Source organism: Borostomias antarcticus (genome assembly GCF_949987555.1).
Source record: "Borostomias antarcticus genome assembly, chromosome: 25".
Classification (NCBI taxonomy): domain Eukaryota; kingdom Metazoa; phylum Chordata; class Actinopteri; order Stomiiformes; family Stomiidae; genus Borostomias; species Borostomias antarcticus.
Genome location: NC_140258.1, coordinates 12,568,721 through 12,582,780, shown reverse-complemented (window position 1 = coordinate 12,582,780; position 14,060 = coordinate 12,568,721). Strand labels below are relative to the sequence as shown.

Genomic DNA, 14,060 nt, shown 5'->3' with positions numbered 1-14,060 from the left:
GGTGTACTAGCTAACTCTGGTACATTTGCACCGATGTGGAAACTGATATGTTGATTAATGTGCATTGTCCCTTCTTTTAAATAAAATAAACAGACTAACTAAATTAGAATCATCTGATCTATGTTGTTAATATAACGCAAATAACATAATTGTACCCACCCATAATTGTATGATAATTGTACCCACAATAACCTAACCCTGATACTAACTTATAAGAATCCTAACATTTAGAACAAGCAAAAGAGCTGCTAAATACCTCTCTGAACTCTGTGGATGGATTTCATGGGGTGGGGCACACAACCGAGCGTGCAGCAGCATGCACTTATACCTATGCAACATGGGTTCTTGCTTTCAGCAAGACACTAGTTATTTTATTGAATATAAATAAGTTGACACCATCAGTGGTACAGTAGACAAATGATATTATATTCAGTTCTTGTTACATTACAACAGAAGCAAGTCAACAAGATAAAGCCACTTAAAAAACATGACCACTACAGAAAAACATGACCACTACAGAAAAACATGACCACTACAGGAACACAATCATTTCAAAGTGATGCAAACCATAACGCAAACTGTAAGCCATATGTTTTGTATTTTGGGGAGATGCCATATTTTCAAGAAGAGGCAGATTATAAATGTCAAATGTGCAGCATGCACTATCAACGTCAGTATCAGAACAGGTGCGTTAAGATCATTAGATGAAAAATAAATTAATGGTATCTGGTTGCAAGGATTTAGAAGAAAAATAGGCTACTTAATGTGCTAGCAGCAACCAATCAGATAAAATAAGAAAAAAATATAAGCTTTCCATATCCAACATCCTTGTATCATTATAGCAAACCTCCAACCACTGTCACAACAATATAAAGCTTAAACCCATAGTTTGTCGATCATGGGTCATACAGACCTAAAGAAGTCAATTTGGTCCTTTTGGAGACATTGTACAAAACAGGGTCTACGTCATTCTGTGGACCGCAGCTTCAGTATAACACCCATCTACCCTCGGCAGGATAAACTATAAATACACTGGATCAACTACCGCTAATGGATACAGACAGATCCCAAACACCAAACCAAAGAAATGTGTAAATGGCTATGCTGCAAAATCATATCTAAAGAATCTTCTCTCATATAAGCATACCAATGTTGTCAGAAACCATCATAAAAACCACTGTTTTAAGATCTCCCTCTCCGTCAGTAAGAAGGTTTAAATACTATGAATCCTTTCAAAATATTTAGCATAATGCTTGAGCTGCCAGGCAAGAACAGTCAAGCACAGATAAATAATTGAAACGATTCCAGACAGTAGAGTATTTTGACCCAGGGTGGTCAGAGGGTGTGTCCAGGTCTCAAGCCGGTCAGTGGATGTACTCGTCATCGCTCATATCCGAGTCGTCGGCCTCCACCTCCCCTTCGATCACAGACTTCTTCCCTTTGCAGCAGGAAACGGCCAGGCCTATCAGGAACACCTGGAGGGGGTTGGAAACGTTACTGCACCATGCTCTACAGCAGGGGGTCAAAGCATGGACAAAATTAATACTAAACAATGGCCCGTATTACAAATGACAAGTTGCTGCACAAAAGTTGTCACATGATGTCCTGTTCTTATCTGATGTCTGTATTGCACCATATGTCGTGCTGTTTGTTGTGCTGTGCTGATTCTGTGGTGTATCGTGTTGCATTGTGTGATGAGTTGTGCGTTGTTATGTTGTTGTTGTTGTGTTCATTCTGTGACGCTAACTGCATTAGCGCAGCCGTTTGATGCCGACCGCAGGGGTCACTGCTGTCATCACTGCAATTTCTTTTATTTATTTTCAATCTAAAGTTTTGCTTGTGGCAGTTACACCACTGCATATGGTGTCTGATATGAATTGTAAGCTTACCAAAACAATAATCATTCTTTAGTTATCATCACTGACTGTCTCCCATCCTATTTGCAATTCAACAGTGTAGGGGCTTCTGGAATAACAAAACTTTTCAGCTAGTCACTCAGCTTTGTGCGTGAGGGGGGGACAGAAGAGGGAATCGAGCCAGAGGGAATAGCAAAATAATGAGCATACAGAGTAGACATGCAACTGTTGACATATTCAATTCAACAGTCGCCACGGATTTATCTAGTTCCTCAGCCAAATGTTACATTGTCTATTTCAGCAGACTGGCTTGGAACCAGCCAGGGGGGAGCTGTAGAATTTGGACAAGGCAAGATGACACATTTGTAGGAAAAACATCCGTTGTGCGGATTTCTTTAATTATTATTGTTTCCTTTTTGGTGAGGGGGTGGGGGGTATGTTATGTTGCATTGCTTTGTGCTGTGTTGGGTTGCATTGTGCTGTGCTGTATTGTGTTGCATTGAGCTGTGTTGTATTGTGCTGTGTTCTGTTATGTGTTGTGCTTTGTTGTGCTGTAAAGTACATATGGATGCTGTGCTTGTTTAATGGGAGACTCCAACCTTTGGGGAATGAATGAGGCCACAGTAATGAAAGTGAATAGGTGAGGAAAGAACATCAGCAGAGACTCCAGCCTGCTCACTAGAGGTGGGGTGAATCAGCCCAATGACCTCTAAATACTCTACAGATAAGATTAAAAGAACAGCCACATTTCTCTGGAATGATGTTTAAAAAAGAGGCAAAAGCAGAACAATCTAATCAAATGACTAACCTACATTCTTAAAAGATCCATTGTACCCCATTCCGACTCCTTTGCATTGAAAGAAGCAGCGCGCCTTCATTGTTTACACGCGTCCAGATTCCGTCATGCTCATATTGGGTCACCGTTGTTATTTGGCCAGAGCACCAAATAATCACAAGTAGCGCCAGTATGGAAAATGCAATGCGCTGTTGCGGCTCCATTGTAACAGTGATTGCTCTAATTACATGCGGTTAATGATAGATTTTCCCTCATACTTTTTCTAGCCAATAGATATGCAACCTGTACGACCACATGACATTTGTTTACATGTGTTGGTTTGACCAAAAAAAACTGCAACAATTTTGCAACCTCACTCATTTGGTCTGGTCCTTGGTTCGGACTTTCTGGTGTGATCGCAACCTTAATTACATCCTAATAAAATACCATTAAGAATAATTATGTCATAATTAATTACTAGTTAGTTACTAATGAATATTAAAAAATAATCAACCTAATTTGGAAATGTAGGCAGGGCCTGTGGGCAAAAAAAAAAAAGAAGACCCAAATCGACAAATCAATCGGTCGGGGAAAAAATGATGCCCGTCAGTCGCCCAAGATTTTCTTTGGTTGAAGAGAATGCTACTATTTGCACAAATAACTCTCTTTAATTTTGAATCCCCTTCTGGCTAATGACAGCAGCGGAGAAATTGCTCGTTCAATACAGAAAGTCAATTATTTTTCTAGTATGACTCACTAGTACAACTGACGTCATTTACCTTTCACAAACAACATAGTTGGTCAGGTGCAGGATTTCTAAGGCTTTCCAGGAAGTTAATTGCTGAAACTTTCCGGAGACCTGCTGCTCATGATTGAGTGCTGGATCTTAGATTAACACGTAAACATCTGACTCACCCCAATGAAGACCCAGTTACCGAAGTAGTAGATGGTGCTGAAGAACCAGAACTTGTGGAGGAAAAGGTAGGACCTGGTCACCGTGCACTGGTCTGGAACACACACACACACACACACACACACACAGACACACACACACACACACACACACACACAGCACAGACACACAGATAGACACACACACAGCACAGACAGACGCGCATATACACACACACACACACACACACACACACAGCACAGACAGACAGACACACACACAGCACAGACAGACAGACGCGCATACACACACACACACACACACACACACACACACACACACACAGCACAGACAGACAGATAGACACACACACAGCACAGACAGACAGACAGACACGCATACACACACACACACACACACACACACACACACACAGCACAGACACACACATAGCACAGACACACACAGAGCACAGACAGACAGACACACAGAGGAAAGACATCAGTATTCATGTTACAGTTGTCCTACAGCCTCAGGGTCCTCTGTCTTCCATGGGTCAGTGGGAGTCTGGGAGGCATATCATTCATACACATTGCTGATATCAACTGAAGGTGAGTACAGTCTATACATGGTCACATGTGGTTATATACATTTCAAGGGAGTGGGCGTTGTTTGCATAGCCTCAATCTCAATGGCAGCACTTAAGCTTGTTTGTATACTTCATATCTCATTATGTCTCATTCCTAAAGCGTCTTCAGTAACATCTCATTCCTAAAGCGTCTTCAGTAGCCTAAATGAGATACCGCCCGTACATCCCGAGTGTGTGTTGTTAACCTGTGGCTAATTCAGGAGATTAATATGAATAACAGATTTTCAGATAAACCAAGACAGCCAACTTGTAACATGTTAAGAGTTAATTATTTATACTTATTCTGCGAGCAAGTCAGGCTCTCACAGTAACATCCATGTTGTCAGAGTCCCAGGAGACAGAGTCCTACATTAATTACAGCTCGGCAGCATCTGGCTGAATCACCATGATAATGGAACAGTTAATGGAATATCAGCTGAGTAATCATGGAACCCAACCCAGAAGAGAGAGAGAGAGAGAGGGGCGTGTGTGTGTGTGTGTGTGTGTGTGGGGGGGGGGGGGGGGGGGGGGGGGGGGTATGCAAATCATGTGAGCCCTGTAGCTGTTTCCTAATCATGAGGACTACACCTCAGTATGAACAGGGGAGGGAGGGGAGAACGGGGGAGGGAGGGGAGATGGGGTGAGTGTTAGGGGGAGGGAGGGAGGGGGGAGGGGAGATGGGGGGCATCAGGGGGAGGGAGGGAGGGGAGATGGGGTGGGGGTCGGGGAGGGAGGGAGGGAGGGGAGGTAAGAGATGGGGGGCATCAAGGGGAGGGAGGGGAGATTCAGCCCGTTCTCCATTTCTCCAGCATCAGTTTCAGGAATTCAAATCCTCTCTCTCTCTCTCTCTCTCTCTCTCTCTCCGATAGAGGAATCTACAAATACTGTACAATCAAGTGTGTCAAAGCAAACTGCTACTGTACGCTACTGTATGCTACTGTATGCTACCTGTCCAACAGCCCAAGCTCAGCGCTACCATGGTGGTCTATCTGTGATTAGTCAACCCCAGACCCACCAGAGGCCTACGTGTGCTGAGTGTGTGTTAACACCATCAATGAGCCGCCAGCCCCCAGGCTAACCTGTCAGACTAACTGAGGAAGACAGCATGGCTACGAGAGACAGCGTTGACATCGGTGTGTGTGTGTGTGTGTGTGTGTGTGTGTGTGTGGGTGGGTAGACCCCGGGGGATCTACACACTTCCTGAGGCAGCTGAAAAAGTTCAACCTGCCAAAGACAATGGGCTTTATTCACCAATATCTTCCTATGATCTGTTCTTACATTTCTTTCTAAGAACGTTTCTAAAGAAAGCTCCCGTCTGATTCACGATGTGTTCGTAAACCGCTGGATGAGTTCACACCTGCCTTGTCATAATGATGAATCCCATGGTTTCGCAAGTTGAAATCATCGTCCCATATAAGGACATGCGATTACAGGGTTGTGCGCATCCTGTCTATTGTTGCCTACCCATTACTGTTATGCACCAACTGACCAGAACTAATTCCTAGTACAGTATGTGTAAAAACCTATCTGGCAATAAATCTGATTCTGATTTGAACATATACTTAAAAGAGTGAAACAGTGAGAAACTGGTATACAATGACATGTTCAGCGATGTTATAACATGGCAAGGAGTCGTTATATTTCTCTATTTCACTGTAGCGTTAGCACAGTCTTTCAACCAGCACAGGCTATAGGACAGTGATCTGGGCAGAATGCATATGAAAACCATCCAACATGAATAGCAGTCAATTTGAGGATTTATTGTGATAATAAATTACAAAGAAACGATGTGTTTGAGTTCAGTACAGTCGTCTACAGCCGAGTTTCCTTTGCCATTTGCCTGACCAATCAGTAGGCTGCAGTGTTTTCACATCAACTTTTGGATCGCCTCAGCTTGCTTGGAACCTCGAAGGAGGTGATACGAAAACTTGTGGCTAAAGCCTTTTGCTCAATGGAAAGCGAAAAAAGTAAGTGGACTCCTGTCTTGGTGTGCCTTTTCCATGCTGTAGAAATGCAGCAACAGGCAGAGATGAGCTGACATGAGCATATATCCTACCAGAGGTCTAGCACACAAACAGCTCACTGTGAGGCATACTATAAAACAGATCATTGTGTACAGTTTTAACCGATGTACAACAAAAGAGTAAGTGTAACAGAGAGAAACACTTTGCTCTGTTGCATCATTCATGAACCGCTCTAGATGTCTTGTGGAAAGACCGCTGACGAGGGCAGGATGCATCTTGGGTAAGGCCGGAGACAGAACACGGAGTAACGAAGCCGTGTGCTGGGCTGTTGTCTCCCTAACAGCAGAGGAAGAGAAGAGTTACCAGCTCTATTCGGACCTGACCAGTGATAAGAGACTAGGAGAGAGGGAGAACGAGAGGGGGGGAGGGGGAGAGAGAGAACGAGAGGGGGGGGGGAGAGATGGGGGGTGGTGAGAGAGAGAACGAGAGGGGAGGGGGAGAGATGGGGGGTGGTGAGAGAGAGGAGAGAAGCAGGCTGATTGTAGGGCCTTTCTGTCTGGAGAATGAAGAACAATAACAGTCTGGGCTATTAAGATAGTCTGCAGTGAAACATAATGGGAGAGGAGAGACGCGAGCACACACTCCTCCACCATCCCTCTCTCTCCCTCTCTCTCTCTCTCATTCTCTCTTACCCATCTCTCTCCCTTACTCCAAACCCCTTTCTCCTCTCCCCCACCTCCATCCCCCTTTCTTACTTCCTTGTCCATCACCCACTATCTCTCCTCCGCCTCCATCCCTCTCTCTCTCTCCTTCACCACCCTGGCCATCTGCAGCTCTCCAGCTGCTCACCATCCTCCCCGTCTGCTGAGCCGGCCCCACAGATGGCTCTCTACGGTGGTCTGCCTCAACAAATTATCGAGTACACAACTGACCCGCTTCACCTTGAAACCGCTGCTGCCCCTCGGTGTGCCCCCTGGCTGCTGCCCGTCCGCCCTCCAGGCCAGGTATAGTCTCCCTCATCCCCTCAGTTCATTTACTAGAGCTGGGTAAAACCCCTAAACCCTAAACATAACCTTTGACCCCTAGCCCTACCCATAACCCTAACCGTACTTGTAACCCAATCCCTGAACCCTATCTGTTGACTCAAAATGAACCTTAAACACAAGGACAAGGAGAGGGCGGAATGGGGGAGAGGGGAGAAGGGAAGTAGAGGAGGGGGTGAGAGGAGAAGAGAGGACAGGAGAGGAGAACGGTTCAGGAGAGGAAGGTAGGATGGGAGGAGGAGGAGAGAAGGGAGAGGACTCTGCATATGACAACATGCTGCTTCATCAAGCACCACCACTTCAGTTGCTTCTATGGCTCCAGAAAAATGACACATTTGAAGGACACTTCGCTGCAGCACGTGTGACAGGAACAGAGGCTAACTCATCAGTCATGAACCCCACAGGAGAAACGTATCATGAAAGGACACATTCATTAAAGCTGCTATAGGCCATATAGGTCATAGATGCTTTTAGAGGTCATAGGTCATACATGCCTGTAGAGGTCATACTGTGTTGCCTAGTACTGCATGGATAGTGAAGAAAAGAGGGAAACCATGAACTTACATACCTACTGTAGATCCCCTCTCCATCGTTTCACTCTTATCACTAAAGATTATTGAAGCAAACTTAATCCTTTTGGGGGGGAAACAAGAGGCTCTAACAGCTCGGGGAGTGAAGGAAGGTGTTGCTAGTTGAAGCTGTTAACTGAAGAAGTGGCCATAAAGTCAAAATGGTAATGTCCAGGAACCATAACTGTAATAGGAGTTGCGATTGAATGTGGGTGCGAGAGCAAGGGTGACGCTGCTGCTCATAATGACCTGAGAAAGATAGGCCACACCCGACACTACTCATCTTAACAGCCTGAATCTGCCATCCTCCTGGAGACCTGAGAGATCCTGCCAAGCACTGATGGCTGACCAGGAATATAAAAAATTGTTCAAAGTTACTTTCTGAAGCCGACGCTAGAAAAGAAATCAAACGCTACTTTCTTTTAGTACCAAGTACACCGAGTTCAAAGAGTTGCTGGGCACTTTAAAGGTGTTTTTAATAATTCTTACTTTGAACAAGTACATTCAAGTGGCAATCTCAAACTTTTTAATATACATTAATGTCAGTTTGGCCGTTATCTATGGCCTACTGAGGTGACATATTAATGATTCCGCCTATTCCCCCATTCATGAAACCAGTTCCATTTGCAACATTGCCCAGTTTTAGGAATTGGTTGTCTGTGGCGACATTCCCACGCAGTATTCATTAGCAGCGCACAAAGCATGATTGGTGGCTTGTGTTTGGTTTCGAAAATGAACTCTGAAAACTAGACCAGGTCAAGCCTGGCTTATGGACTGGTGCCGGCTTGTTTTTCTTCAGAACTGGGTAGTAGGACGGAACGAGCTAGCCATGCCACAGAAATAGCTGTGCACTGAAATTACATGAAATCTAGCGTCTACTCAATTAAGATCTTAACTAAATTAAGGTCTTGTCACCTGGACACATCAGTTCCAATGCTTCCAATGCTAATCTAGGACAATAATTGTGATAGCTAGTTAGCTCATGAGCTCACAACTAGCTGCAGCTTCCAAAACATTAACGGCAGCTGTTGGTGGCTAAAGCAGTTACACTGATGATTCCTGTAATGTTAGCTATTTTGCTGCCATTGGTTCAACTTCTGTTTCTCGGGCATAAATAGAGGCAAACTCAAACTTGCATTAGCAGCAAAACAGCTAACGTTACAGGAATCATCCTAATGTTAGTTGCAGATGTCCAGAATGCTCTTCCAACCCGTGTGTTTGTTAATAAAACCTCAGCTACAGGAACTTTAGTGTTACGGCTCGGGTTCCTGTACCTCCGCTACCTTCGTTGAGCGCAAGCAAGCAAACAAGGTCACAAAAGCACTGAATGGTCTAGGGCCAAAATATATTTCTGATCTGCTCATACGCTATGAACCATCCAGACCCCTCAGGTCATCTGGCACAGGTCTGCTTTCTGTCCCCAGAGTTAAAACAAAACATGGAGAAGCAGCGTTCAGTTTCTATGCCCCACATATCTGGAACAAACTTTCAGAAAACTGCAGGTCTGCTGCAACTCTTGGTTCTTTTAAAACAAGCCTGAAGACTTTTCTTTTTCCACTGCTTTCTAAGAGGAGTTATGCTTATCTGTAAACTGCACTGTAACTTGTATTCCTGTATTCTATTTGTCCTGCTTTTTGTTTTAAATGTCTATAATGTCTTGCATTTTGTTTAATGCTTTTAATGTCTCATGTAAAGCACTTTGAATTGCCCTGTGGCTGAAATGTGCTATATAAATAAGTTATTTTTCAGTTAAAGGGATCACTAAATTACTGCTTTAAAGTCATGTATTTGTAGGCTTCAAATCCTCTTATTTCACTCAATGGCCTTTGTGACTTGGCATGTGGCCTTTGTACCCTAAAAAACTGAGTGACACTGAAGGCCAAATGGCCTTGCCACTAAAATGACAAAATTCCTACCCTGGTCCTATGGTTACGCCACCTTAGACTGACAGGCTGGGAGAGACTAACCAGACAGACTGACCCTCTCTCTCTCCCCCCCCCCTCTCTCTCTCCCTCTGTCTCTCTCACACTCTCCCTCTCTCTCTCTGCCATCCATCTAATGACCAGCTAAGGTTTGTAGCTGGTTCTTGCTGGATTCAGTATGGTACGGTATCGCCATCTACAGTACTCTGTATTGAGGTCATTGTGTCACACATTTAACACAGTCAAAGTCATTGTATACCATCCAGCCGCAGACTGACCAGAGGTAGACTGACAGACAGGGGGGAAGACTGACAGACAGGTGGGTAGACTGACAGACAGGGCCATAGACTGTCAGGGTGGCCCACCAGGTAAATCCATCAAGACCAGCTTAGAACAGAATAGAACGTGTATTTGGCATGTGTAACAAGTACAGGTACAGGCACATTGGAATTCGTGTAATCACTTGTCTGTAGATTATCTTATCCATGCTAATCAATGCCTCATTCCAGTCCTAGCTACTCAGCTAGACTCTTAAAGGTTCCCAAACTGGCGATTTTCTATACTATCTGTCGTCTATCAGTCTATCAGTATCATCTACTTATCACATCCGATCATGGATGACTATGTCCGTGTCGACGATGTACTGTAGGCAGTGTAATTAAATAACGTTGGAGTATACAGTTGTGCGTAGTGTTCAACCGTTCGAGTGTTGGTTCAAGTGTTGCAGGTATACAGTAGTGAATAGTCCGTTATTGTCTATTGTTTAGACAAGGTGCTCAATGGCCAAGGGGGATTGGGTGGGGGATCGGCCAGGGGCAGGGGGGCGGGATTTGAGAGACTGGTCCATCAGAAGAGACCAGTCACAGGAGGGGGTTAACGGTCCAGGCAGAGGGGTCCTGGGGAGGATCTGACCAGGGGGGGTTTCAATGTCAGACTACTGCAGCTGATGGCTGTTGAGCTTGCGGACTACGAAGGAACGTATTGGTGCAAGCTGAATAATATTGCTCAGACTGATTGATAGCCTTACACATAAATATTGCAAATAATAATTTAATAATATGTTTGACAAAACAATATGTTGTCTTCCAACATAGCCAGCTTGTGTAATGTCTATTCAATGATTTACTTGTTGCCACAATAATGTAACGTCTTTTAATTAAAATATCTTCATTTGGGGGCTTTTACCAGCAAGAAATGATAACTGTGCATGCGATTTATTGCGATTAATTAGATAATTAATCACAGACCGTAATGGCTTCCTATCAGTAGACCACAATCTCCTCTATACACAGGACACACACACACACACACACACACGCACACACACACTATACACACTATACACACAGAGGCAGTCATGCATGCACACCTACTGTACACCCGCGCGCACACGCACGCACGCACACACACACACACACACACACACACACACACACACACACACACACACACACACACACACACACACACACACACACACACACACACACACACACACACACACAAAATCTAATACCGGTCCACCTGCCCGTCTCTCCTCTCCATGCCAGGCCACAGCCTGGGGTCTTTCATCTCAGCCAGCAGGAGCAGATAACTCAGCACCCAATAACAGCTCATCTGATTCTAAGCGCAGATTAGAACCAGAGGAGAAAGGAGAGAGGAGAATCATCAAAACAGCTTCCTGGGCTGAGAGAAGTAGCCTGGAAGCCCCAATTTCTCCCAAAAAAAGAAAAAACCTTTTGGGATACAGTCTAGACTTCTTCCATCCACATCAATATACTGCATATTATGTATATTGTAACTGATATTATAGCCGGGCCAATTAGGGACTGCTAATTGGCCCGGTCCTAACGAGTGTTCTGTCCCCCAGTGGGGGCGCAGCCCTGGGGGATGTGGAATACAGGCTACTGGCATTTCCTGAAGCAATGAGTTTGAAGTTATTGCAGAAATAGACTCAATACCAACAATTAAACAAGAACAGGAGTATGCACTAGGGCTGGCAAAACACATTGGAAGTTCGGGAAAAAAATTGAATATCTTTTTTTTTTTTTTTTTAAAGAAGTTCGAACCGAAATTTGAGAGTTTGAATATTGTAATATTAATAAATAATATTTATCAAGAATTATGCAGCGAATCGTGTTCATGCACGAAACGTTCATTTCCCGCGCTGTCAAAAAAGTTCCCACGATGTCAAAACAAACGTGTCTAAAGTGAAGTGAAAATGGCAGCGAATGAGGGGGAGGAAGAGTTGGTCCCGTTAGCCAACGGTAGGTTCTTAATATCTGTGTCCCTCTGTTCCTCTTCACCTCCTCTCCTCCCGCCTCCCCTCCTCTTCATCTCCACTCCTCCTTCTCCCCCCCACTCCTCTCCTCCCTCCTCTTCAACTCCACTCCTCCTTCTCCCCCCACTCCTCTCCTCCTCCGGGCTCTGCTGAGTGAATGAGTGATGCTCTGAACGTCCTCAGCTCACCGAGCCGCCGGGGCGCTCAGCACCTGCTTGCCGAGCCATTGCCCTAGAGCCATTACACCACTGAGGCCCGCCAGCCAATCAGCCACCAGCTTGACCTCTGCTCCGCCCCGGTCTGTCAGCCCTTACATCACCACGGCAGTGCAGCCAGGACACGTCGGATCTGATATCTCCTGATCTCATATCTCCTGAGAGAGACGGACGGCGTTTAGGAAATGTACATGTTCTGCATGAAGTCGGCCTGTAGTTAGCATGCAGGTGGTTAGAGCAGGTTATAATCCTGCATGACTGCATGACTGAAAACAAAAGTTCACGAGCGCGTGTTTGCCATGTCTCTCCTATGATGTTTTTAGCCTCTCTTACTCTGAAATGTAATTTAATGTAATTTATTGCTTTATAAATGTTCTTAGCCGGTAGACAAACATACTCCAGGAGCTTGCTCGATCGCCTTGTTGAGAGGGGTCAGGGAAGAATTTTTACAGCTCACTTATCTGGCCCCCGGGTGATTACTGTTTTTTTGCTTCCCTCTGGAATATGTAGGGGTGGGTCGTATGCCCTCCTCCCTTGTTCTCTGTAAAGCGCATTGTGTTGCTTCTGGGTATGAAATGTGCTATACAAATAAAGCTTTGATTGATTGATTGATTGATTGATGACCAAAAGCAAATTCCTAGTACGTTGAAAAACTGTATGGTAATAAAACTAATTCTGATTCTGATTATATAATGTAGTTGAGTGATTCACATCCAGACACTCAACATTGTCTGAGCAGACTGCTGTTAAAAGTGGAGTGGGAGGGATCGTACACATTATACAGTAAAAAGAAGAGAATTGCCATGGAAACCATGATGGAATAAACAGGTAATGAGAAAAAGAGTAGTCGCACACTGCATTTACTATAGAGCAAATAGAAAGCACAGAAAATTGACTTCTCAATAGTTTATTAAATTAACATTTCGATCATTATGATCTTCATCAGAATGAGGTACAGGGCAGACAAATAGGTTCCACATGCCTGTTAGGTAATAATCTTTTACCTGACTCCTCTTAGCTGATCTTCCATCTAGACGCAAGAGACCTTACAAGGGCTGTCTGAGTCTATATTCTCTCTATCTGAGCCTAATGGAGACTCATCTCTCTTTCTCTCTCTCTCTCTCTCTCTCTCTCTCTACCAGAGTCTGATGGAGACTCATCTCTCTCTTTATCTCTCTCTCTCTCTACCAGAGTCTGATGGAGACTCATCTCTACCCGACTCTAATGGAGACTCATCTCTCTATCTGAGTCTAAAGGAGACTCATCTCTCTATCTGAGTCTAAAGGAGACTCATCTCTCTGAGTCTAATGGAGACTCATCCCTCTCTATCTGAGTCTGATGGAGACTCATCTCTCTCTATCTGAGTCTGATGGAGACTCATCTCTCTCTATCTGAGTCTAATGGAGACTCATCTCTCTCTATCTGAGTCTAATGGAGACTCATCTATCTCTATCAGAGTCTAATGGAGACTCATCTCTCTATCTGAGTCTGATGGAGACTCATCTCTCTCTATCTGAGCCTAATGGAGACTCATCTCTCTGAGTCTAATGGAGACTCATCCCTCTCTATCTGAGTCTGATGGAGACTCATCTCTCTCTATCTGAGTCTGATGGAGACTCATCTCTCTCTATCTGAGTCTAATGGAGACTCATCTCTCTCTATCTGAGTCTAATGGAGACTCATCTATCTCTATCAGAGTCTAATGGAGACTCATCTCTCTATCTGAGTCTGATGGAGACTCATCTCTCTCTATCTGAGCCTAATGGAGACTCATCTCTCTCTCTCTCTATCTGAGTCTAAAGGAGACTCATCTCTCTATCTGAGTCTAATGGAGACTCATCTCTCTATCTGAGTCTGATGGAGACTCATCTCTCTATCTGAGTCTGATGGAGACTCATCTCTCTCTATCTGAGTC

At 44.5% G+C, this 14,060-nt stretch overlaps 1 protein-coding gene across 1 annotated transcript in view; it reads right to left on the bottom strand.

Annotated features, from left to right (window-relative positions):
* Positions 1 to 408: 408 nt before the first annotated feature.
* The window catches only part of lmbrd1 (LMBR1 domain containing 1), a 73,063-nt gene continuing 59,411 nt past the window's right edge, over positions 409 to 14,060 (bottom strand). The window contains exons 15-16 of the mRNA XM_084458535.1: positions 3,547 to 3,638; positions 409 to 1,475 (exon numbers count right to left, since the gene is read on the bottom strand). Of these exons, the coding sequence (XP_084314661.1) occupies positions 1,365 to 1,475; positions 3,547 to 3,638 (203 nt within the window). The 3' untranslated portion in view covers positions 409 to 1,364. The remainder of the gene's footprint in view (positions 1,476 to 3,546; positions 3,639 to 14,060) is intronic.